Source organism: Misgurnus anguillicaudatus, chromosome 14 (genome assembly GCF_027580225.2).
Source record: "Misgurnus anguillicaudatus chromosome 14, ASM2758022v2, whole genome shotgun sequence".
Lineage (NCBI taxonomy): Eukaryota > Metazoa > Chordata > Actinopteri > Cypriniformes > Cobitidae > Misgurnus > Misgurnus anguillicaudatus.
This window is the reverse complement of record NC_073350.2, coordinates 16,266,196-16,292,443: the sequence shown is the minus strand read 5'-3', so window position 1 is coordinate 16,292,443 and position 26,248 is coordinate 16,266,196. Positions and strand designations below refer to the sequence as shown.

The following is a 26,248-nucleotide window of genomic DNA, read 5'->3' as shown; positions in this document are numbered from 1 at the left end:
TCAGTTTTTATAATATTTGACATTGAAATAAGGCGATGACGTCACTCAGCCCCCCCACATGCTTTAAGTTCACCCAAAGTATTCTTGTTTGATTGTGCTTCGTTTGTGCTGGTTTGTGCAGTTTTCGTTTTTTAGATATTAAAAGAACATTTATAGGTCATACAGAGGTCACTCAGCCCCACACATGCTCAAAATTAACCCGAAATAGTCTTAAACGTTTGTGCTTCGTTTGTGCTGGTTTGTGCAGGTAAACATTTTGTTTGTGCTGCTTCGGTTTTTATAATATTTGACATTGAATTATGGTGATGACGTCACTCAGCCTCCCGCATGCTTCAAATTCACCCAAAAACTATTCTTTTTCGATTGTGCTACGTTTGTGCTGGTTTGTGCAGGTAACAATTTCGTTTGTGCTGCTTCGGTTTTTATAATATTTGACATTGAATTATGGTGATGACGTCACTCAGCCTCCCGCATGCTTCAAATTCACCCAAAAACTATTCTTTTTCGATTGTGCTACGTTTGTGCTGGTTTGTGCAGGTAACAATTTCGTTTGTGCTGCTTCGATTTTTATAATATTTGACATTGAATTATGGTGATGACATCACTCAGCCCCTCTCATTCTTCAAGTTCACCCAAAAACTATTCTTTTTCGATTGTGCTACGTTTGTGCTGGTTTGTGCAGGTAACAATTTCGTTTGTGCTGCTTCGGTTTTTATAATATTTGACATTGAATTATGGTGATGACGTCACTCAGCCTCCCGCATGCTTCAAATTCACCCAAAAACTATTCTTTTTCGATTGTGCTACGTTTGTGCTGGTTTGTGCAGGTAACAATTTCGTTTGTGCTGCTTCGGTTTTTATAATATTTGACATTGAATTATGGTGATGACGTCACTCAGCCTCCCGCATGCTTCAAGTTCACCCAAAAACTATTCTTTTTCGATTGTTCTACGTTTGTGCTGGTTTGTGCAGGTAAACATTTTGTTTGTGCTGCTTCGGTTTTTATAATATTTGACATTGAATTATGGTGATGACGTCACTCAGCCTCCCGCATGCTTCAAATTCACCCAAAAACTATTCTTTTTCGATTGTGCTACGTTTGTGCTGGTTTGTGCAGGTAACAATTTCGTTTGTGCTGCTTCGGTTTTTATAATATTTGACATTGAATTATGGTGATGACGTCACTCAGCCCCTCTCATTCTTCAAGTTCACCCAAAAACTTTTCTTTTTCGATTGTGCTACGTTTGTGCTGGTTTGTGCAGGTAAAAATTTCGTTTGTGCTGCTTCAGTTTTTATAATATTTGACATTGAATTATGGTGATGACGTCACTCAGCCTCCCGCATGCTTCAAATTCACCCAAAAACTATTCTTTTTCGATTGTGCTACGTTTGTGCTGGTTTGTGCAGGTAACAATTTCGTTTGTGCTGCTTCGGTTTTTATAATATTTGACATTGAATTATGGTGATGACGTCACTCAGCCTCCAGCATGCTTCAATTTCACCCAAAACTATATTTGATCGTTTGTGCTTCGTTTGTGCTGGTTTGTGCAGGTAAAAGTTTTGTTTGTGCTGCTTCGGTTTTTATAATATTTGACATTGAATTATGGTGATGACGTCACTCAGCCTCCCGCATGCTTCAAGTTCACCCAAAAACTATTCTTTTTCGATTGTGCTACGTTTGTGCAGGTTTGTGCAGGTAACAATTTCGTTTGTGCTGCTTCGGTTTTTATAATATTTGACATTGAATTATGGTGATGACGTCACTCAGCCTCCCGCATGCTTCAAGTTCACCCAAAAACTATTCTTTTTCGATTGTTCTACGTTTGTGCTGGTTTGTGCAGGTAAACATTTTGTTTGTGCTGCTTCGGTTTTTATAATATTTGACATTGAATTATGGTGATGACATCACTCAGCCCCTCTCATTCTTCAAGTTCACCCAAAAACTATTCTTTTTCGATTGTGCTACGTTTGTGCTGGTCCGTGCAGGTAAACATTTTGTTTGTGCTGCTTCGGTTTTTATAATATTTGACATTGAATTATGGTGATGACATCACTCAGCCCCTCTCATTCTTCAAGTTCACCCAAAAACTATTCTTTTTCGATTGTGCTCCGTTTGTGCTGGTTTGTGCCGCAAAAATTTTCGTTTGTGCTGCTTTGGTTTTTTAGATATTAAAAGAACATTTATAGGTCATACTGAGGTCAGGTAGCCCCCCAACATGCTCCAAATTTACCCAAAATAGTCTTAAACGTTTGTGCTTCGTTTGTGCTGGTTTGTGCAGGTAAAATTTTCGTTTGTGCTGCTTCAGTTTTTATAATATTTGACATTGAAATAAGGCGATGACGTCACTCAGCCCCCCCACATGCTTTAAGTTCACCCAAAGTATTCTTGTTTGATTGTGCTTCGTTTGTGCTGGTTTGTGCAGTTTTCGTTTTTTAGATATTAAAAGAACATTTATAGGTCATACAGAGGTCACTCAGCCCCCCACATGCTCAAAATTAACCCGAAATAGTCTTAAACGTTTGTGCTTCGTTTGTGCTGGTTTGTGCAGGTAAACATTTTGTTTGTGCTGCTTCGGTTTTTATAATATTTGACATTGAATTATGGTGATGACGTCACTCAGCCCCTCTCATTCTTCAAGTTCACCCAAAAACTTTTCTTTTTCGATTGTGCTACGTTTGTGCTGGTTTGTGCAAGTAAAATTTTGTTTGTGCTGCTTCGGTTTTTATAATATTTGACATTGAATTATGGTGATGACGTCACTCAGCCTCCCGCATGCTTCAAGTTCACCCAAAAACTATTCTTTTTCGATTGTTCTACGTTTGTGCTGGTTTGTGCAGGTAAACATTTTGTTTGTGCTGCTTCGGTTTTTATAATATTTGACATTGAATTATGGTGATGACATCACTCAGCCCCTCTCATTCTTCAAGTTCACCCAAAAACTATTCTTTTTCGATTGTGCTGGTTTGTGCAGGTAAAATTTTGTTTGTGCTGCTTCGGTTTTTATAATATTTGACATTGAATTATGGTGATGATGTCACTCAGCCTCCCGCATGCTTCAAGTTCACCCAAAAACTATTCTTTTTCGATTGTGCTACGTTTGTGCTGGTTTGTAATAGGTAAAATACTATTTATCTGATTTCTGGTTTTCGCCTATAATTTAATTTCTAATATTTTAATATTGTAAAGAGCGGCACAAACGAAATTTTTACCTGCACAAACCAGCACAAACGTACCACAATCGAACAAGAATAGTTTTTGGGTGAACTTAAAGCATGAGATGGGCTGAGTGACATCATCACCATAATTCAATGTTAAATATTATAAAAACCGAAGCAGCACAAACGAAAATTTTACCTGCACAAACCAGCACCAACGAAGCACAAACGTTTAAGACTATTTTGGGTGAATTTTGAGCATGTGGGGGGCTGAGTGACCTCTGTATGACCTATAAATGTTATTTTAATATCTAAAAAATGAAAACTGCACAAACGAAATTTTTACCTGCACAAACCAGCACAAACAAAGCACAAACGTTTAAGACTATTTTGGGTGAATTTTGAGCATGTGGGGGGCTGAGTGACCTCTGTATGACCTATAAATGTTCTTTTAATATCTAAAAAACGAAAACTGCACAAACGAAATTTTTACCTGCACAAACCAGCACAAACGAAGCACAAACGTTTAAGGCTATTTTGGGTAAATTTGGAGCATGTTGGGGGGCTACCTGACCTCAGTATGACCTATAAATGTTCTTTTAATATCTAAAAAACCAAAGCAGCACAAACGAAAATTTTTTCAGCACAAACCAGCACAAACGGAGCACAAACGATTGAGCATATTTTGCCGACGTTTTGCATTGGGTGGGGGGCCAACTTCACGCACGTTTGAGAAACCAATCCGTGAGAATGCCACGGAAAAGAAAGTCTGTGGCAGGGCCACGGAAATATGCGTAGATCCATGAGAATGCCACAGAAAAATTAGCAAAAAATTCCGTGACTATCCCACGGAACTTTGTGAGATCATGTTGTTAACGAGAATAAAGTCGTTATTTAATGGGAATAAAGTCGTAATATTTTGATAATAATGTCATATTATTCTTATTAATAAAAGAATATGAGGGAGATGCTCTAAGGCAATTTTAATATGGGGCAATAAAGGCAATATGGGGGGAGATAATGTGAACGAACAAAATTCGGTGCACACCTTAATAAAACAGGCATGCAATGAACAGAATATCGTGATGAATAAAGGGTTTTGTTAATTGGGTAGGGTAAAGTATACGCACATGGAGGCGCACCTGCACAGGTGATGGGTGATATAAATCGTATGGCCAAGGGAGGAATAGAAAGACTCTGCGGCTTTGTGAACTATTCATTGAGATTAATGCAACGAGGTTACGTTTCAATTTAGGCGTGTTCTCAATGAAAGCAACAATATAAAATCTTTATGTTAAGTGCAGACCCTTATAAAACCCTAAAAGACAACATTGAATGTGACTTAATGCATCTACACAGTAATGTTAAAACACAATATTCAGCAAACATTTTATTAATAAAAACATTCTGTGTACAGGCATGTTTCCTTCAATGAAAACGAGCACATTCTGGGCTTTTCTGCCTGACCGTACATGCTTATTAATAATATATTATAGTGTGTAGTGAATTTAGTGTATTTATATCATTGTCTTAATGCAGTAAACAACTTAAAGAATAAGCCTAAACTGAATTTTTACGACTTTTATTTTCGTTAAATAATGTCTGTATTCTCGTTAAATAATGACTGTATTCTTGTTAAATAACAACTTTATTCTCATTAAATATCGACTTTATTCTCAAAATTATATTTATTCTGACTTTTTTCTCGTTAAATAATGACTTTATTCTCGCATTTCAATGACTTTAATCTCGAGATAGTTTTATTTTTTTATTTTAGTTTGGCCCTAAAGAACAGACCCTCTGCTCTCAAAAAAGAAGTTTCATCCTACCTTCATTAGTTCTCTTTTTATTATTTCTCAAATATGGGTAGGTTTCTTAAAAAAATTTTTTTGTGAAGCACTTTCGACAGAGATCAGATTCAGAGGATCCTCAAAACTGACAAGGACATGCAGCGGTTTGCCCTAGGGCGATACTTTCGGGTTTTATAAGTTGCGCCACCTGGTGGATAATAGCGTTATGGCGGAAAGCCGGAAATACTCGTCATTGGCAGGGAAGCGTTTTCTCGTAATTGACGAGTTAACTCGGGGAAAGAGTTAAAAGAGAACTATGTAAAAAACATAACACATCAAGACTTCACTGTACAATAAGTTTAACTAATCTTCACCACCAATTACCATACAACCGACTGATACATTAGTCTCTCATAATCTGTGAGAACAGCATGTTCATTAAATCTCCAGCGTGAGATAATTGCGTGTCGTTTCTGTGCTGGCTTATCTGCTCTTAAATCCAAATCTGACCATAGATGCGATGTGCCACAGCCATCTGTTCTGACTCACTTCATCATTCAAGCATAACACACAACACCATATTAAAAGCGAGAGAAATCATCTGAATATCTGTGGTGCATTTCAGGTAACCACCCACACCACCACCTCCTCTGTATATGCGCTGCTATTGGAGATTTGTGACTCTCCCAGTATTATCCTTCAGTAAATCTGAAACAATACGAGAACATTCTGCGCAGATAAAAGTTTTAAACTGCATTCTCCTGACTTAACCTTAAAGCGAAACTCCAGCAAAAAATCTAAATTATCCCATGATTTACTCACACTCAAACCATAGTTATTTTAGTAAATGTCTTTGCTTTTCCAAGCTCTTTCCCATTCCAAAAAGTGCATCCATCCTTTACAGAAGTAATCCACATGGCTCCAGAGGGTTAATACATGTCTTTTGCGGGTAATCGATGCGATTTTGTATGAAAAATATCCATATTTTATTTTAGCTTCCGGTAATGGCGCCATCTTGGTCTTACGCAATTCATAATAGTCACTGCACAACGTACAAATGGGAACCAAAGCGCTAAAACTCGTGAGTCCGTAAATCGCGTGAGTCCAAGATGGTGTCATTACCAGAAGTTAGTTAATATAGTTTATAAAGTTTGAAATATGGATATTTTTCTTACAAAATCGCATTGATTAACCGCAGAAGACCTTTATTAACCCATTAGAGCCATGTGGATCACCTCTGTGAAGGATGAATGCAGTTTTTTTGGACTTCAAAGTCAGAAGTTGTTTCCTGATCCCTGTTTTCAACCATTATAAAGCTTGTAAGAGCAAGGACATTTACTAAAATAACTCCAAATGTGTTCGTCTGAAAGATGATGGACATGTGTATCTAGGAAATTTGGATATTTGGCTGGAGTATCTCTTTACGGCTGTCACACCAAGAACAATATAAAGATAACTATAAAGATAAAGATATTATCATTCACAACTACATAATGTTTGTCCTAAGCTTGTGCAGGTTTCCCATTTTAAATGTGTGGGTGCTTTAAAGGATTAGTCCATTTTCTTAAAAAAAAAAATCCAGATAATTTACTCACCACCATGTCATCCAAAATGTTGATGTCTTTCTTTGTTCAGTCAAGAAGAAATTATGTTTTTTGAGGAAAACATTCCAGGATTTTTCTTATTTTAATGGACTTTAATGGACCCCAACACTTAAAAGTTTTAACACTTAACATTAGGTGCTTCAGAGGTGATATCCATAAACAGCCACATGAACAGTCACCCACTAGATCTTGTTTCATAACTAGCAAAGCTGGAAGTCTTTTCTCACAAAGGCTCCTTGTAATACAGCCGATTAGGTGAACCATGAAAGTTCTGTGCGTCGCAAATGTCACAAGGAAAGCAGGGACGTCAGAAAACAACCCAAACGTGACAGCACAAAAAGAGCAATGTTTACTAACTAGGGTGTCGAACCTCTGACTCGGCACCTTGCTCCTACTCGGCACAGTTGCGTGTAGTGCGGCAGCTGAAGATAAATTGATTTCTTTTCGTTCGATTTTTTAGATGAATGTGGCTCAACCTACTCCAGTCAGTAAAGACGGAGTTGGACAGCAGCCAGTCTAATCAGGATGTGACGCTCGGATGAAATGCGTTGAATGGTCACACAAACAGGTAAGCGAATGCACCGAGGCGGAGACACGGAGCAAACCAATTGGCTGAAATCCACGGTTCCTACGACAATGCGAATTACCCACAATCCCCAGATGGGAAGCGCTTTGTGCGAATGTCTTGAGTTGAGGCTGGGGTCTTTGTGTGCTAACGGATTGGAATGGAAATATTTAGCCTCATTACAAGGCTGCTAAGACTCAAGCAAACCAAGAAGAGCGCCAAGATACAAGAGCGCGCTTGAAAATATTTAGTCATGTATTATTCATTATTGTGATTCACATTGTCTCCTGCCTCAAAGCTCATTTCCAGAGTAGCGGCTATGGGCACAAAACAAAGCAGAGTGATTTTCACACTTGAGTTGCTACACTATTGCCAAACACTGTTTGTACGAGAGGGGATTCTCCTAAAGCAAGGTCTTGTCTTATTAGTCAACACTTTCTGTAAAAGCATGCTTCTTCTCTTTAAGCTCATGTTTACTTAGGGTGCTTGTCATTTTTAATCATATTAATGTTGTGTTAAGCGATATAATATTTATAATAGCTTTAGGTTTGTTGTCATGTTTTAACGGCTTTAGATGTAGATTTAAATAATAAGCAATATCTCAAAATGTCTTGAGGCTACAGTCTTTTAAAGCGATAGTATGACTACCCCGAATAAACACATGTGCACATAATAGATCAACACTGGGATTGGCTATTTGAATGTGAAATTAAAAACAGTACAAATGTCACACTTCATTCGTAGGCCGCCATGTTGTTTACATCACAATACATGACGCCGTAAGTTTGCGATCAAAACCTATTCGATTAAAGGTGTATTGTGTAATTTTTAGAAGGATCTCTTGACAGAAATGCAATATAATATACATAACTATATGATCAGTGGTGTATAAAGGCTTTACATAATGACCAAATGTTTTTATTACCAATAGTATGAGCCGTTTTTATCTACATACACCATGGGTCTCCTTACATGGAAGTCATCTTTATGTTTCTGCAGTAGCCCTAAATCAGGGGTGTCCAAAGTCGGTCCTGGAGGGCCGGCGTCCTGCAGAGTTTAGCTAAAACTTCCCTCACCACACCTGCTTCAAAGTATCTAGTCTGCCTAGTAAGACCTTGATTAGCTGGATCAGGTGTGTTTGATTAGGGTTGGAATAAAACTCTGCAGAGACACCGGCCCTCCAGGATCCCTGCCCTAAATGGACAAACAGTTTTACAGAGCGCGCTTTGTCCCTACTTTTTCTCAGACGACGACATGTTTGTCCTGTTACCATATGCTTTTTAGAATTAAGGGGTGAGCTGTTGGTTGCAATATCACAATCTAACCACTAGATGGCCCAAAAATGTACACACACCACCTTTAATGCTAAAGCGAGGTAGACATGATAAGTCTTTAATCAGTAAATGAGAGTTATAAATGCACACAGAAAACTCGTCAATGGCATGGAAAGAGTTAATAACCTGTAGATGTCAAGACCACATACCACCCTCTGGTCTTGACATCTGCAGGTCATTTACTCTTTCCATGCCATTGATGAGTTTTCTCGTCAATTAAGAGAATGGACTGCCAATGACACTTTCCTGACAAGTTTTTACGGTAATAACTAGTTTTTAGTGGAGTAATTCCGCTATTATCCACTAGATGGCCAATTTATAAAAACAAAAGCAAAAACTAATTTTACAACAGTTAAAACTCTGTGGGCCCTATTTTAACAATCTAAACGCATTGTCTAAAGCGCACAGCGCATTGTCTAAATGAGCGTGTCCGAACCCACTTTTGCTAATTTAAAGACGGGAAAAATGGTTTGTGCGCAGAGCGTTTTCTTTTCGTCATGGAAGTTAAAACAGCAGGCTTTTAATTGCTGTAAATGTATGGCTATCCAATATCATCAAAAAATAATTTACAAGTATGTAAGAAAAGGTTTGTACTCTAAAAATACTTTATTTGTAACAAACAGGAGATAAAGAATTTACAAACAGCTCTCCGCACGTTTCAGCACTCGGACAGCGTCAAGTTTTTTTAAAGCATTACTTAAAAATGTTTCTCATCTCCCCATATCCACAGGTACAAAGTCATCATATACAATAAATCCATGAGAAAGCATTTAAAAAAAAACATTTAAAAACAGATGCATTTGTTCAAAGCAAAGCATTTATTTACTTTCCAGGCTACAGATAAAGCAGCTCTTTGCACCTCCTAACGTCTCATAATCGGTGCTCATTTATGTCCAAGACACTCGATAATAATCTTTTACATCTGAATGCTTACATTTTTTCATATTTAAAAGCTTTTTTGTGCTGCTGCGCATCCATGTGTGTGATAAGCAAACCTGCGTTGTCGTCCCGTTTATAGACGCATATTTCTAACGCGCTCATTAAATAACAAAAAACATATTGCGCCATTGACTTCAGACCAGGTTTTAGTTGATCAATGGCAAAGTCTATTTTAGTTGCCTCAAAATAGCAACGCGCCAACAATGTGCCTGAACACACCTCGTTTTTCGATCAGAACGCCCATGGGTGCAAAAGTGGGCGCAAATGCATTTGTTATTTAAACAACGTGGCTCTAAACATGAAAATGATAATTGCGCAGGGTTGAAACTAGCAAAAGACACTTGCGTCGTGCATTGCGCTGGGTGTATAATAGAGCCCTGTGCATATTTTGATAATCGTTCTGAATCTGATCTCTAACCAAATTCCTTTACAAAAATGCAATTATTTCAGCTTTTTGCTTAAAATTTTTTATTTTTAAAGAAACCTATATTTAAGAGGTTATAAAAAGAGAAGTGTAGGATGAAAATGAAGATAGGATAAAAGTTTTTTCACATTTTTTTGTTTCTTTGAAAACACAGGGTCTGTTCTTTTATTTGATATATTTGTATGTTTATATATTTATAGAAGAAAAATTTCTGGAAGGCAATTTTGTGAAACTTTTGTGAAAATCACAAAAAATGCTTGCAGACAACTTTTTTTTAAAAGGCTAGCGAGGAATGAGTTAAAAATACAAGAACATTAATGTCTTCTGTTTAGCCTCTTTCAAAATGCACAACATGCGGAAAAAAATGGGGGCCTCTATAGGCTAAAATGATTATTACATGTTTTTAATCAAATCAAAATGAAAATATAAAATATTTTATGTTTATATCAATGGAATTTAGTAGTATAAGGCAAATTCAAAGGATTAAAGCATACAAGTCTTCATAGTTGAGGTACCGTTTAAAGGGATATTTCCCCAAAAATTAAAATTCTGTCATTGTGTGCTTAGTAAGGGTGTCACGATTTCGATTTTAAATAGAAATCGATCAAAATTAAGTCACAACATCGAACTTTGAATTAAAAAATTGAATTGTCGATGCTGCCTCGCCGCTATCTCACGTCCGGTCGGCTTGCCAAGCGCGAAAAAAAAAACACGTGTTGAGTAATGCTAGTCAACCTCCTCTAACTTAGCTAGCTACAGCCAGTCAAAAGTTAGCATGGCAGATGCAGAAGACACCACGCAAGCTACTCTTTACACAGGAAACAAAAAACATCACACGCCTCCCGCCTTTAGCTGAACTCAATCAGAGCACGCACACGTGCACAGCAGAACGCCGTCTATGACATGACCGGTCGTTTCTCTGAACTGAGATCTGTTTAAGTTTCACAACAACTTATTTCAGCTGCTTAAGAGTTATGAAAACAGCATTTTAACATGACTTATTGGGGTATAGTCTCACAATCTCGTTTGACGGTAATAAAATGCGTTTTTAAGGTGCAAAGTACTGACAGGAATGTTTATCTGAGAGGAAGTTTTCGTTTTTTAGGTATGTGCGTGTACCATATTCAAAAACAGCATTTATAATTTTCTCTCTCTGTCTATCATGTTTGTATATATACCATATGTACCATGGATGAAAGAAAGTCACACAGGCTTGGAACGACATGACAGCGAGTAAACGATAACAGAATGTTCAATAGTTAAACTATTTCTATAAAGAACCCTGAGAACTAAAAACAGCTTTAACAAAACCTGATGTCAACAGCACGCAGACGCCACATCTAAATCACGCATAATGATGTGTGCTTTAGATACAAACTCTTCACAGGAGCATCGAGATTACAGCCACTGATTACAGCATCTCAAGTCATGTAGCAGCTCCTGAATTCCTTTCCAAACACTTAACTTTCAAAGTCAAAAAGCACTTAACAGTAAAAACCTATAGGGTCAGAAAAACCTATACACTCAATAGGCTAAATTCAGCGGCATCTTATTTACTCGCTCTTGGCCTGTCATTGATGCAAAGCACTGTAGACATTTCTATCCTTCAGCGCATGACTCTTACTGGATTACTGGGTCTGTATATTGGGATTTGAGAAACACTTGAGTGGATCATGATGGTAGTTACCTTGGTTAGAGGTATCGTCGCTATCTCTCCTGCCTTCTCTGACCTGCAAGAATAAAACAATATGTAAATATTACATTTTATCATCTAAAAAGTGTGAGCTTGCAAACGTTTCAACTGAGAAAGAGTGCATAATCATAAAACAAATTATTTTGTATCAAAATGTTTGTTTACATTTTTCAAAATACAGAAAAAATACAATTTAATATGTTCATTTTAAATTCCAGATTTTTAATATGGTGTCAGGCTTTTGTTATTTAAAATAAAGATACTAGCATTCTGCATACAAGTACACCATCTTATTTTCTGCAACATTCACGGTACTTTTAAATTATAATGACTAATCTTACTCATACAACACACAACTTGACACATCAATTGATTTACACTTCCTTCTACCAGCTGAAATGGTTTGAAGATGAACAGATGGTTTTGTGGGAAATAATAACCTAGTCAATGAACTCTGAGCGTATAATGCAATTTTGACGTGAGTAGTATGTCATGTGGGTATACGCGCTGAAAATTTCCATACGCTTCCATACGTATACATTATATTGTATTTTTTTTAATATTACCACTGCTCATAATATACATAAACAGGTATGCAGTATTCTTAAAAGATTTTGTATTAGTTTCTTTAGAAATGCTATAAAACTATTGTATGTATGGACTGCAATGTGCTATGCAACAAAAAGTTTGTTTCTATCTATCACAATAAATTTAAATTATTTTTATTGGAGTTTCAAGCATCCCTTAAATCTTTATAGATTTGGTCTACAGGGTCAAACGTACCTCCATTCTCTCCAATCAAACATTCATCCCCCTTTGAAAATATGTGTACTGATTTTCCATTCCATCCTCATTCAGTGTGGTTTTATAAAGTCCTTGCTTTTGGCTCAGTCCCCGTGTCTTTGAAATTCAGATAATTTTTGCCTTTTTTCTGTCTGGCTTTGTAGCTGTAGGGCTGTGTTTCAAATGTATTAATCTGCTTTTGGGAAGAGGATGCCTGGAGCATCACTTCATATCTGGCTTAAATTATTCGGGAGGTTATATGTGACCAGATACTCTGTACTAACTGCAAAACTACTCTTAAATACATTGTTTTATTCCTCATTGGCAAGCTCTGAAATTATTTTGGCAAGTGCTTTTGCTTCTGGCCAGCAATGAGAGGCAGCTCTGACTTACTGCTGTTAGCTCTTCTCGGCCAGGTTTTGTATTTGAATTAAGGCAGCGATAAAAATCTGCCAATATACAGTACAGTAGTATTGTACAAAGCCCTTCAGCTTTAAAAAGATGAGGTCACCTATATTACCATTTAACATTTTCATTGCTCTCTGTCTTTATCTTCTGCTCCTAATGCTGGCACTATATGTCTACTCAAAACAGTTTTGATAGGGATGTCATGTGCCTACTGACTGTTTTTATTACCATCTCATCCGCTTCTGCCAGTTATTAGCAATAGAGGTGGAAGAGATAGACAAAACGTTTCTAATTTAATTAGTCATTTATATGTAGTAGAAACCCCAAAAAACGATGTGCGTGAAGTTGGCCCCCCACCCAACGCAAAACGTCGGCAAAATATGCTCAATCGTTTGTGCTCCGTTTGTGCCGTAAACATGTTTGTTTGTGCTGCTTTGGTTTTAATTAGATATTAAAAAAACATTTATAGGTCATTTAAAGTCACTCCACCCGCCATGCTCCAAATTTACCCAAAATAGACTTAAACGTTTGTGCTTCGTTTGTGCTGGTTTGTGCAGGTAAAATTTTCGTTTGTGCTGCTTCGGTTTGTATAATATTTGATATTGAAATAAGGCGATGATGTCACTCAGCCCCCCCACATGCTTCAAGTTCACCCAAAGTATTCTTGTTTGATTGTGCTTCGTTTGTGCTGGTTTGTGCAGGTAAAAATTTTGTTTGTGCAGTTTTCGTATTTTAGATATTAAAATAACATTTATAGGTCATACAGAGGTCACTCAGCCCCCCACATGCTCAAAATTCACCCAAAATAGTCTTAAACGTTTGTGCTTCGTTTGTGCTGGTTTGTGCAGGTAAAATTTTCGTTTGTGCTGCTTCGGTTTTTATAATATTTGACATTGAATTATGGTGATGACGTCACTCAGCCCATCTCATGCTTTAAGTTCACCCAAAAACTATTCTTTTTCGATTGTGCTACGTTTGTGCTGGTTTGTGCAGGTAAAAATTTCGTTTGTGCTGCTCTTTACAATATTAAAATATTAGAAATTAAATTATAGGCGATAACCAGAAATCAGATAAATAGTATTTTAAGGTTTCAGAAAAGGTTAAAGTCTTTCTCTGTCCATCTTAATACTTGTGTGAACATTGTTAAGCAAAAAAAAAAAAAAAGAAATAACATCACTCTGTGAAATTAACAATACCATAATTCAAATGTCAAATATTATAAAAACTGAAGCAGCACAAAAAAATTTTTACCTGCACAAACCAGCACAAACAAAGCACAAACATTTAAGACTATTTTGGGTAAATTTTGAGCATGTTGGGGGGCTACGTGACCTCAGTATGACCTATAAATGTTCTTTTAATATCTAAAAAACCAAAGCAGCACAAACGAAAATTTTTGCGGCACAAACCAGCACAAACGGAGCACAAACGATTGAGCATATTTTGCCGAGGTTTTGCGTTGGGTGGGGGGCCAACTTCACGCACGTCAAAAACGTTACACAACAGAAAAAAACAAGCTGTTTCAGGATAAGGCCTTGGGGTTTGCAGAATTTTTTTGGGATCAGATCCGTGCAGTGCCATGGTTTGCTTAGTTTAAATGTAGTTTAAATGTAGCTTAAATAAATGGAGTGCGACCACTTACCTTAAAAAAATTGAGTAAATTAAATGAATAATTTTTTTCAGTGTTGGGAGACCCCTGGTGTAGACACTCATGTGGTCGAATGTGTTTGAACAGCCATAAAAGAATGCCTACTCTTTGCATATGGACCTGATGTGTCATATACAGAGCACAATGTTTTTACATCGGCCGTGACTTCTAGCGTAATCCCACGGTGTTCGGCGAGATCTTCAGGCTCTCTACCTTTTTAATTTTTGCTTCATTTTGCGAGTGTGTAAACGTTGTACAAGCTTATTTCACCAATTGCTCTGAAATATCTGAAAAAACCTTTGCATACCCTGAAAAATCCAGCTAAAACCAGCATAAGCTGGTAGCTGATTTTAGCTGGTTTAAGGTGATTAACGCTGGTCCTCCCAGCCTGACAAAGCTAGACCAGCTTAAAATGTGACCAAAACACAGCTAGACCAGCTTGCTACACCAGCAAAACCAGCTTCCTACATCAGCAAAACCAGCTAAAACCAAGCTGGGGACCAGCTAAAACCAGCTCACCAGCTTATGCTGGTCTTAGCTGGATTTTTCAGTAGGGTATATATGTACAAAAAGTTGTGTGGTATGTTTACTAACAACACAAGCAATTGTATTCAGAGGTTTTACCAAAATGACTGAATCACTTTATACCCAAACACGAGGTGCATAAATGTTTTTTAAAGAAAGACCAACCTGAGAAAAAAAACTAGACCCAACTAGATTAAAATTAGACCCAAATCCGAACTGACCCAGTGTCGTAATTTAATATAGGGCGTTGTAAAGGCCAATATGAAGGGAGAATTGTAATGGGTCAGACATTATTTTCGAGTTTAATTGAAGTTTCTCTTGCTACTTTAAAATGAATTTCGTTTCATATAATTTGTCTCTTAATTTTAATCGATGTTTTGTTGATAAGTTTTGTGAATATAAATTAATAAAAACAAAAAAATCAACGTCATATTAATATTTAATGCTCCTTTAGCCGATTGCTATTGATATTGATCTCGGGTCAGGTCGGGTTCGGGCTGAAAAAAATGCAGGCATTGTCGGGCTCGGGTCGGGTAGGGCTTGAACACTTCAGGCCAGGGCCGGGTTAGGGCTGGAGTTTTTGGCCCGTGCAGGGCTCTAGGAGGGACTTCATAGAACAAGGAAGACATCAGCCCGTTCTTAGGACAGTGAAACGGTGTAATGATAAATACATTTTGTAAAAAATACCATGTTTTTTACACAGAAAACATGAACACGTTATATTGCGCACTGTAAACACAATCAAAGCTTCAAAAACACAGGAAAAATGTGACCTTCAAAGACTCGCCCATATACCCTCCTCTCGAAGTAATTAGGACAGAAGTCGAAAAGTGTACACAATTAAAACACCAGGTGCGAACGTGAATGTGTCTCTCTCTTCCACTCATGATCTGATCGACGAAAAAGCATCTTAATACCAAGTGTAAACAGAGCCTGTGCCTACAAACCATCACCCACTGAAAGACGCGGACGTTCACGCTGCGCAGTAATTCGCTAATGACTATGTAAATAAGGCTTACTATTGAAAATCTGCAGAAGGATCGAATAGTAAAACGCCACTTTAAATAAAGGTCCAGAGGTGAATATACCAACCGGGAGGAAGAGAGCGGATCAATACTAACAATGGCATTATCAAATTCAGTACAGAAATAATAAATAATTATAGAAAATACCACAGCTCCAGTCGTAAAAAGAAAGTCCTAACGACGGTAGGCAAATCAATCGTAAGCCTGACAATATAATTGCCCATGCAGAAGAAATATTGAGTAGCTCTACTATAGAGCTTTAATTGAATTGAAAAAGCAAAGCTCGGAGTCAGTGCTTGAAAACCATCAGTTGTATATAATCAATGAATCCAGAGGTTATCAAACGGAAGGCCTTTTAAAGTCAACGTCCAACGCACGCCAATCCTCTGTCCGTAGGTTAATGCCTGTGCCTGCTTAAGTATAGTTCAGTCTCAATAATAAAGCCGGCTGGTTCGGAGCAAGTCGGGCCTTTAAAATATTTAACTCTGGCTTTTGTAAGAGAGACCCAAAGTGACATTTTCTGGCGCAAATGAATTTCTCTTTTTTTATTATTATTTTTTCTGTGGAGGAGTCCGTCTACCTGTAATGCTCAAAACCCGAGCTTCCTTTTCACACATTTGCTGTGCGAGAAAAATGCCCCACATTTTCTATCCAGTCCCTTGTGTTCTTGCACCCAAGTGCGTATCACGTTATCTCAGTCTTTGTTAAATTTCTGTGGTGTAGGCATTTGAATAAGCCTACCATACAGTAGTTAAACACAGGGAGTGAAAAGACCAATAAAAATCTGTATCGCATAAGAAGCAAATGATGAGAAAAAGAAATCTACCACTACAACTTGGAGAGCCTCTAGATAATTTCACTTCACATGGTGGCCCTGAGGGGTGGCTTTTACTCATTAGTGAAATGCAGCTCTTGTGCTGAGACTGACAAAGAGAGAGAGAGAGAGAGAGAGAGAGAGAGAGAGAGAGAGAGAGAGAGAGAGAGAGAGAGAGAGACAGGGATACAGCCATGATATGCACTATGATGAACAAGAGTTAATGCTGAGATAAACTCATAAATAAGTACTTGAAACCCATAAACAAGTAGCCACATATTGATTTCTCCGTAATTGTAAGTTAGTTGGCATGCATGCGCACGCATCATATCTTATGTACGTAATGCAACATAAAAACATACTTACACGCTAGCGATACTTTATTACCTCGGTTACATCCGAGTACGGTTGAGTGGATTTTATTTTCAATGTAGTTAGAAACCTTATATTGAAGTCTAGCCAAAGCAGGCACTTGAAATAATGGCGTAGTATCTCGGGTAAACTCCAGGGGGCAATGTTGCGCTGTGGATCTCACATTCCCTGGCATAACTATCGACTACACCTGTCGTCATTAAGGAAACATTCAGATATTCAAAAAGCAGGGGTGTGCAGACAGCTAAATTAAATAACTGTCAAAATAGTGACATGAAAATCTGTTTCACTGCGAATATAAAGGAAATATTTCATGTGAGAAAAAATCAAGTGGCGGGGCGTGTTTAAGAACGAGCCTGCAATTTTCCTCTTGATGTTGCGTTTTCTAAATTACGACTGATGTATCTCCTTTGCACGTACGGTCTGAATGGTTACAATGGAGTGTTAAACCACAACAATTATTCATTTTAAAGTGCCAAAAAATTTTCTTTAAAGTAAATTACAGAGTAAAAAGAGCAAAAAGTAAAGGTTTACTAGATAAAGACTTTATAAATCTTCAGTCTGAGAAAGACATAAACCGTAACATCTTCAGATGTTTATTCCATTTAAAATAATTCTCCTTTCCATAATTCCCTCGATTCCCTAATTTGGAGCAGGCCGACAAACCAGGATGACATAAAACCGGAAGGGGAGGAGACGCTTAAACCAAAACTCCAGGTGGCAGAATCCATCCGCGGAGAGCTCAATAGAGGAAGGAAGGTTTTAAAGAGAGATCATTTCTGAGGGAAAAGCTTATTTACAGGGTCCTCACCTGCTTAAGTGCTGCTTAGTCAATCATATGAGCTCGGCGCATCGCTCGAGGTGTGTGTACCGGGCTGAAAATGTGAAAATAGCTGGTGGGTGGCTGCATGAGGAATATTCTGGAGAGAGGATATAAAATAACACTCTTGCACCTCTATGCTGACTGACATGTCTAATCACCACACTTCACCATCCGTCACGCAAACAACTCTTGATCATTAGGGTGTATGTCTGAGTGTATATTCCAGTAAAAACCCATTTAAATATTAAAACAAAAGTTTTGTAATGTAAGTTTTATAAAAAAAGACATGTAATTGTCCAGGGTTCCCACACCTTAGTTCATTTCAAATTCAAGGACCTTTCAAGGACATTCCAGGTCCAATGCCCTTAAATTGAAGGACTAAATGTGGGGACACATTTCAAGTGAGAGCAAGGTAACATCGTGTTACCTTTTAAGATACATCGTTACAGTTCCCTTTCGAGGGAACTTGCACTGCATCGCTGCGGTGACACTTTGGGGACGCCTCCAGGGGTAAATGCGTCTAAATGTGTATATCAAATTCAACCAATGGTGAGGCTTAACGACAAAGACAGGAGCCATTTCTCAATATGCGTTCTTGTCTGTACTTGTGTTCTTGTGGACTTGTGAAACGTCATCAGTCGCGGACCAAGTACTGTTCCAAATCAAAGTTCGCATCAAGCCCAAGTTCACATAAAATCCCCGGATGTGTTCTTGATCCGCCCATTTTATCGAGGATGCATCAGAGAAGACTTGTGTGGACTTATGACAGCGAAGTTTCCCAGAATGCATTTCGCGTCAGGAGTTCGTTCTTCCGAGTCTGAACTTGCAAGTTCGAACTACAAAGGACACAAGTCCGAGTTTGGCGTACTTGGTATTGAGAAACGGCTAGGGTGATGCGGGAGCCAGGAAGTATATCGCTATCTGAAATATTACCAAAGACGGCGTTACAGGGACGCAGGAAGTATGGCAGGGGAGACGCAACGTCTCGTTCCCTTCTCGGAGAACAACAGGTACATACGTAACCGAGACGTTTTCATGTGTCAAACACAACTATGAAAAAAGCATTTTGGCATGAATCAACATTGGCATACAGAAGATATAAGCATTAAAAGCGAACATTTTAGCATGTGTGCTTAAAAAGTCTAGAATTTTTATGATATTATCCTACACTACACAGGGAATAATATGGATTTTTTCCCAGAAAACTTCTTGCATAAAATAGATTCAAGCACTTTCAATTACCTGTATATATATATGTATATTTTCAAAAACATCCCAGGGCCTTGAATTTCCCCCCAAGATACACAAACTTTCAAGGATTTCAAGGACCCGTGGGAACCCTGGATGTCCGTTTTCAAGCTCATTGCAACTCGTGATTGCTGTAATCTGCACAGTGTGGTATGTATCATCTCACCTTACTGGGAAAGGTTGCGCTTTTAGGGACCCTTGAATCATGTTTGATTTTTACTGAGTCAGTAGTGTTTAGTTTACCTCACAGCAGGATGATTTCATAAAATGGTTTATCCATATTAGGCAAAGTAAGAGACTGTACGTTTTGATAGCTTTTACAGTAAATGTGAATTTCGGAGCACACTGGTTTAAAGATATATTTAACCCAAAAGCGTGGCTGGTAGAGCATGGCCTACATTGTAATGAGAGTTTATGCATAGGATGGAAGGTGATGCGTTTCATATTTGTGTTGTGCATATATACACTCACCCCTCGAGGGATATGTTGGAGAAGACAAATGTGTGTACAGACTGAGTCATCTCTGTTTGTCCTGTGCTGTTTTTTAAGACTCTCTCCTCCATCACCGTCTCCATAGCCATCTGGGGAACAATCTCTAATACTGCCCAACACCTGTAAAGTAAAGAAAGATAGACAGAATGATTAAAGATATATTTAAATAAAATACAATAGGTTAAATGAAAAGCAACATATGAAGTAGTGTTAATGTAAGAGAAACTGGGGTTGATTGTCACATGGGCAAATTATAAACGCTGTATCTCTAAAAGTACAATTTAGAGTCAAAGGGTTCAGCTTGTTTTTGTTTAAATGGTTGGTTTTTAAATACATAATTCAAAACTCTTACATTATAGTAATTTTTGTCAGGACTGCCCAATTATAATCACAGTACTGTTTTTATTTCTTGGAATATCTGTTGGGAAAAGTGTGAACAGAACGCCACACTGGCATACATTAAGTAAGGGTCAACTACAGTAAATAATGAAAGTACAGTAGATTGTACTTAAAAGATTGAACTAGTGCATGCTCTGTTCACAGTTTTTCATAAATGTTATGTTGTGGGAAGGTGTGACATGTTAAATGTTGTAAGTGTAATTAATGGTAAAGTGTAATTACAAATGTTGGCCAAATCAATGGTGTGATATTATAATTGGTGTTGTCCTTTAATCAATTTTCATATATGCTTCATCATTGTTTTGTTTAAATTTTGTCTAACATAATATTTGGCCCATGAAAGCGTATAATTACATGCTGTTTAATGGCAGGTTACACTGTGACAACTTTCTCTGTTCCAAACTAGTAAGAAATTCACTGGAGTAAAACGTGTGACTAGCTCCAGATTGCCTTTATGATACATAATTTATATAATATAAACATGTATAACAAATTAATAATCACATTCTAGAATTTGTGACACTGGACCACAAAACCAGTCATACTTTAAGTCAAACAGGTATATTTGTAGAATGCAAAAAATGACTCTCTTACTTAGTATTTTTGTCTTGTTTTCAGTAGAAATATCAAAAAATTCTTGAATTTTCTTGATGAGCAAAATGACCTAATTAAATAAGTTTAGTTTTTAGACAAAAAGTATCAATTTAAGTCAATTTGTGCTTAAAACAAGCAAAACTATCTGCCAATGGGGTGAGAACATCTTTCTTGAATTAGATGTTTAAGAAAAAAGTTTTTCAAGATTTTTTCTTATCCCATTGGCAGATTTTTTTTGGCCTGTTTTAAGCACAAATTCACCTAAATTTTATAATTTTTGCTCATCAAGAAAATGCATTTTGATTTAAGATTTTTTTTATATTTGTACGAAAAACAAGACAAAAATTCTAAGTAAGAAAGTTATTTTTTTCAGTGTAGCAATAGGCAACATTATATTTATGGGTCAAAATTATCGATTTTTTATGCCAAAGATCACTTGGATATTAAACAATACTCCAGCCAATCATCAAAATTACCCCATGATTTACTCACAATCCAAAACACATCCATCATCTTTTTGAGGAGCACATTTATAGTTATTTTAGTAATCGTCCTGCTTTTCCAAGCTTATAATGGGAGAAAACAGGGAAAAGAGAACAACTTCTGACTTTGAAGCCCAAAAAAGTGCATCCATCCTTCACAGAAGTAATCCAAACTGCTCCATGGGGTTAATAAAGGTCTTTTGCGGTTAATCGATGCATTATTATAAGAAAAATACACTGTAAAAAAATTCCGTAGAAATTTGCAGCTGGGTTGCCAGTAACTTACCGTAGATTTAAATGTATGTTATTTCTGGCAACATTTTGTTCAAAGTTAAATGAACATTAAACATTTACAAGTCTTTGTCTTTACAGAGTATAACTAAAAAAACAGCATCAAGCAAAACATTCTGGGAAACAAAATCTAAAGCAAAAAAAAAAAAGAAAAAGTTTCATGATGATTTCTGGTTCCCAGAATGATTTGCATGAGGCTGTTATTGTATAGTTTTATTCTGTAAAGATAAAGACTTGTTAATATTTAAAATGTATTCAACTTTGAACAAACTCTTGCCAGTAAATAACATAAATTTAAATCTACGGTAATTTACCGGCAACCCAGCTGCAATAACATTGTAATTTCTACATATTTTTTTAAAGTGTATATTTCAAACTTTATAAATAACTAGCTTCCGGTAACAACACCATCTTAGACTAACACGATTCATGAATGTCACTGTGCAACATACCCATGGCAATGAACGCTCACTACTGTACGCTAAAACCCTTGCGTGATTAAAAGATGGCGTCGTTACCGGACGCTAGTTATTACAATTATAAAGTTTAAAATTTAGGATGTTTTTCTTACAAAATCACATTTATTACCCTATGAAGACCTTTATTAACCCATTGGGCCCATGAGGATTACTTCTTTAAAGATGGATGCACTTTTTGTGGGTTAAAGTCAGAAGTTGTTCCTTGACACCTGTTTTCTACCGTTATAAAGCTTAGAAGAGCAAAGACATTTACTAAAATAACTCCAAATGTGTTCATTTGAAAGAGGATGGACATATGCATCTCGGATTGCTTGAGTGTGAGTAAATCATGAGACAATTTTGATTTTTGGCTGAAGTATCCTATGAAGTAAAGATTATGTTCCACGAAGATGTTTTGTAAAGTTTCTACACTGCAAAAAAATGAATGTCTTACTTAGTATTTTTGTCTTGTTTTCTAATATAAATATCTGAAAAATCTTAAATTGAGATGCATTTACTTGGTAAGCAAGTGGCTTAAGATATTGGGGCGGTTTCCCAGGCAGGGCTTAGCTTAAACCAGGACTAGGCCCTAGTTTAATTAGGAAATATAACTAGTTTTAACAAACATGCTTAACTAAAAACATTACTTGTATGCATTTTGATGCAAAACAAAGGATACTAATGTATTTTAAGATATGTAAGTGCAAGTTGTTTTCAGTTTGGACAGCTCTTAAAAATGTTTTAGTCTAAGACTAGTCTAATCTCTGTCCAGGAAACCGCCCCATTAAGTCTTGTTTATTGAAATAAATGATGAAAATCAAGAGTTTTTTTTTTTTTTTTACTTAAAACAAGTCAAAATATCTGCCAGTGCAGTAAGAAAAAAATTACTTAATTCCAGTTTTAACTTAATTCAATAAACTTAATTTAAGTAGATTTTTCTTACTGCACTGGCAGATATTTTGACTTTTTTAGGAATAAAAAATTCTTAAATTTTCATCATTTATTTCAATAAACAAGACGTAATATCTTAAGCCAATTGCTTACCATGCATCTCAATTTAAGAATAAGAAAACAAGACAAAAGACTAAATAAGACATTCATTTTTTGCAGTGTACCATAAATATATAAAAATATATTTTTCATTAGTATTATGTGTTGCTAAGGACTTAATTTGTACAACTTTAAAGGGAATTTTCTCAATATTTTGATTTCTATGCACCCTTAGAAGCTTATTTATTCAGCTTTCAGATGATGTACAAATCTTAATTTTAAAAAACATTGACCCTTATGATTGGTTTTGTGGTCCAGGATCACATTTTCAAAAGCCTTTACTTCACTAATACACATTCCTTTAATATTTCAACGTACATAGATTGCATGGCTTTGTACCAGTTGAGGAAAAACATAGCTTCCATGAATAAATCACTGTACAAATGCTTTGTTAATGAATGCTCATGTGCTTAAAACAGGCCAAAAGATCAATGTTAAAATGAATGTTCCTTAAAAAATGTTTTCACTCTTGACTATGAGTCAAGATTATTAAATGCTTTATAAAGGCTAAAGTCTTGACTCCACTTCACAGCTGCATTTACGTTTTATTATGAAATGTCCTACTGGTATGTTATAATGCAGGTGAAGTCATTCTTTATCATCAAATAACACCAGATCTGATTTGATTTGTGGATTTTAGAGGATTGAGTGTATCTGAACTCCTGTAGCTCTTCTAATCAAAGTGTGGCAGACTCATTATCACAGGAAATGAGTGCCAGTGTTTCCATACTGAACCTCTGCCAGACGTCTCTTCTGTACCTGGGTGTCCCATGCAAAGCCGATTATGTGAAGGTCTGCGTCTCTCTTACACCGTGAACCTTGTGGTGATATTTCAGTGAGAAAATGGGTCAATGCCAAGCATCAGTGGCCCGCTGTTGCATATTAATGATGCGGCTTGCCTGTGACAGATGAGATCGACCCACAAGTCTTTCGCACACATACGCATGCACTCTCTTCTTCACTGCCTGTCTTTCAATATATCCACTTTCTGATGTTGTATTTATGCTCTCCCATATCCATTTCTCTCTTTGCAAGGCCCTTGTTTTTCATACTGGCATCCACTTCTGGTTCTATTTATCATCCTCCATTTCCTCTTCCTTTAACTTTCACACCTGCTCACTTTCTCGCTCTCTTTCTTTCTCTCCGAAGGTCTCCAGAGAATAAACACAAAGTCAGACTCTTTTAGAGGCAGTTCAGAGGAGACCCTGTCCCTGTTATGACTGTGGCATACAGTATAAAGCCACGGTGTCCGATACGCTTTCCAAGGATTTCAATCGCGCCGGCTTTACAGGGCTATCAGCCCCAATGCAGAGTCCGAGGACAGGGTCAGGCCGTGAATCGATATCACTGCGGCCTCTGAAATAAACTAAACCTTGTCTTTCAGTCAAGGTGTGTGATGACTTTGGTTACTACAGTTCAAATGTGAAAAATATACTATTAGACAACACCACTGTTCAACATCAAATCCAATGTTTGTGACATTTGTGACTTTAGGGCAAAAGGTACTTTTTGTATTTGGGTACGAACAACAACACACAACAAAAGTAGCAAAGAAAAGGTACAAAGCTATCACAGAGGCGCTAACCTTTAAAAATGTCCACCATAAAGTGTGAATATTAGTACCTCAAAGGTACAAATTGGTACAAAATCTATACATATCTGTACCTAAATGGTACATAGGACCTTTTTAAAGGGAATCCTTCTAGTGACAACTCTTGTATATTTTTTCGGAGAGTGTATTAATACTTGGTACACATGCACTGCAAAAATGATTTTCAAGAAAAAAATTTCTTAAAAAGTATCTAAAAATTCTTAAATTAAGATGCTTTTTCTTGATGAGCAAAACGACCCAAGAAAATAAGTCTAGTTTTAAGACCAAAAAAAAAAAAAAAAATCTAATTTAAAGTGCCCATCTTATGACAGCTTTTCCAGAAGTTAAATAGGTGTATGAGTTCCATAAAGCATTTTCAAAAATAGCTTGTAGGAAAAGATTGTTACCCATCTCTAGGAGCCTCTGTTTCAGGGCATTTCAGATAGTGACGTTTTGAGCTAGTCATTACATATTTATGAGCTGCTGCTCCTTTGATCACACCCCACTACTAACGTCATACGCGCGTGCATAGTGATATTGTGAGCAGTACAGACCATACTGTGTTATTATTTTATATATTATTATTATTATTAACGGTTTATGTTGCCAAAAGACAAATCATGCAGAAAAGTATCACTATTAAGTACACTATAGGAGAAGAAACTCATGACACACAATGATTCCAGAGTCAATTGTGATGTAGCAGTTTCAACAATACACTCGTTTTCCCTGGACAATACTAACATATTCCAGTTATAAAACATTTTCAAATGCATTATTTTCGCAAATTACAGAAATGAAGACCCGGCGGGGGATATCGGTAACACACTGTATATAAGATTACTCCAGGTTCCAATAACCACGCGTTAAAACTTTGTTTTTAAAAGTAGGCGGGAGTATAATCCATAATATCCATGGCTCTGATAATATCCAAATTGCTGTTATTTCCGTGAGACATGATGACAGCACAGGGTATCAAGTGACTGCTCTCTCTAGCTCCCTGGTGGGTGGAGACCTGCGAGGGGGGTGGTGGGCGGGAAAATTCAAACTGAATGTGACGAAACGGCTAGTTACGTCACAACGGAGGTGAGTTTGAACTCGCGTAATCTGAGACTCAAGGCAGAGGACATTCAGAAACCTGTATCTCTCACTCAAAACAGTATGGATGGATTTTTTTCCAAGTTTGTATGCGTGTGGGAGCATCAGAGACACAAATGAACACCCCAAAACCCAGAAAAAGTGAGTTTTTCATAATATGGGCACTTTAAGTGATTTTGTGCATAAAACCATCAAAAAAATCTGCCAATGGGGTTAGTAAAAAAATCTTAAACATTTTCCTCAAACACTAAATTCAAGAAAAATTCAAGAAAAATTTGCTGGCCCCATTGGCAGATTTTCATTGGTTTCAAATCATTGGTCTAAAAACTAGACTTATTTTCTTGGGTCGTTTTGCCCATCAAGAAAAAGCATCTTAATTTTAGAATTTTTAGACTATCAAGAATTTTTTTTTTTGTATTTTTTCTTGTTTTTAGCAAAAATATCTAAAAATTCTTAAATTAAGATGCTTTTTCTTAAAGAGCAAAACGACCCAAGAAAATAAATAGTTTTTAAACCAAAAATATCAAATTTAAGTGATTTTGTGCATAAAACAAGCAAAAAATCTGCCAATGGGGTAAATAAAATAATCTTGAACATTTTTCTTAAACACTAAATTCAAGAAAAATTCAAGAAAGATTTGCT

The 26,248-nt window shown here is 36.8% G+C and overlaps 1 protein-coding gene across 3 annotated transcripts in view; it reads right to left on the bottom strand.

The window, feature by feature from the left end:
- Positions 1-26,248, bottom strand: part of LOC129428205 (uncharacterized) — a 175,221-nt gene that overhangs the window by 51,077 nt on the left and 97,896 nt on the right. For all 3 annotated transcript variants that reach the window (XM_055185147.2, XM_055185146.2, XM_055185148.2), the window contains exons 12-13: positions 19,623-19,763; positions 11,500-11,542 (exon numbers count right to left, since the gene is read on the bottom strand). In XM_055185147.2, the coding sequence (XP_055041122.2) occupies positions 11,500-11,542; positions 19,623-19,763 (184 nt within the window). The remainder of the gene's footprint in view (positions 1-11,499; positions 11,543-19,622; positions 19,764-26,248) is intronic.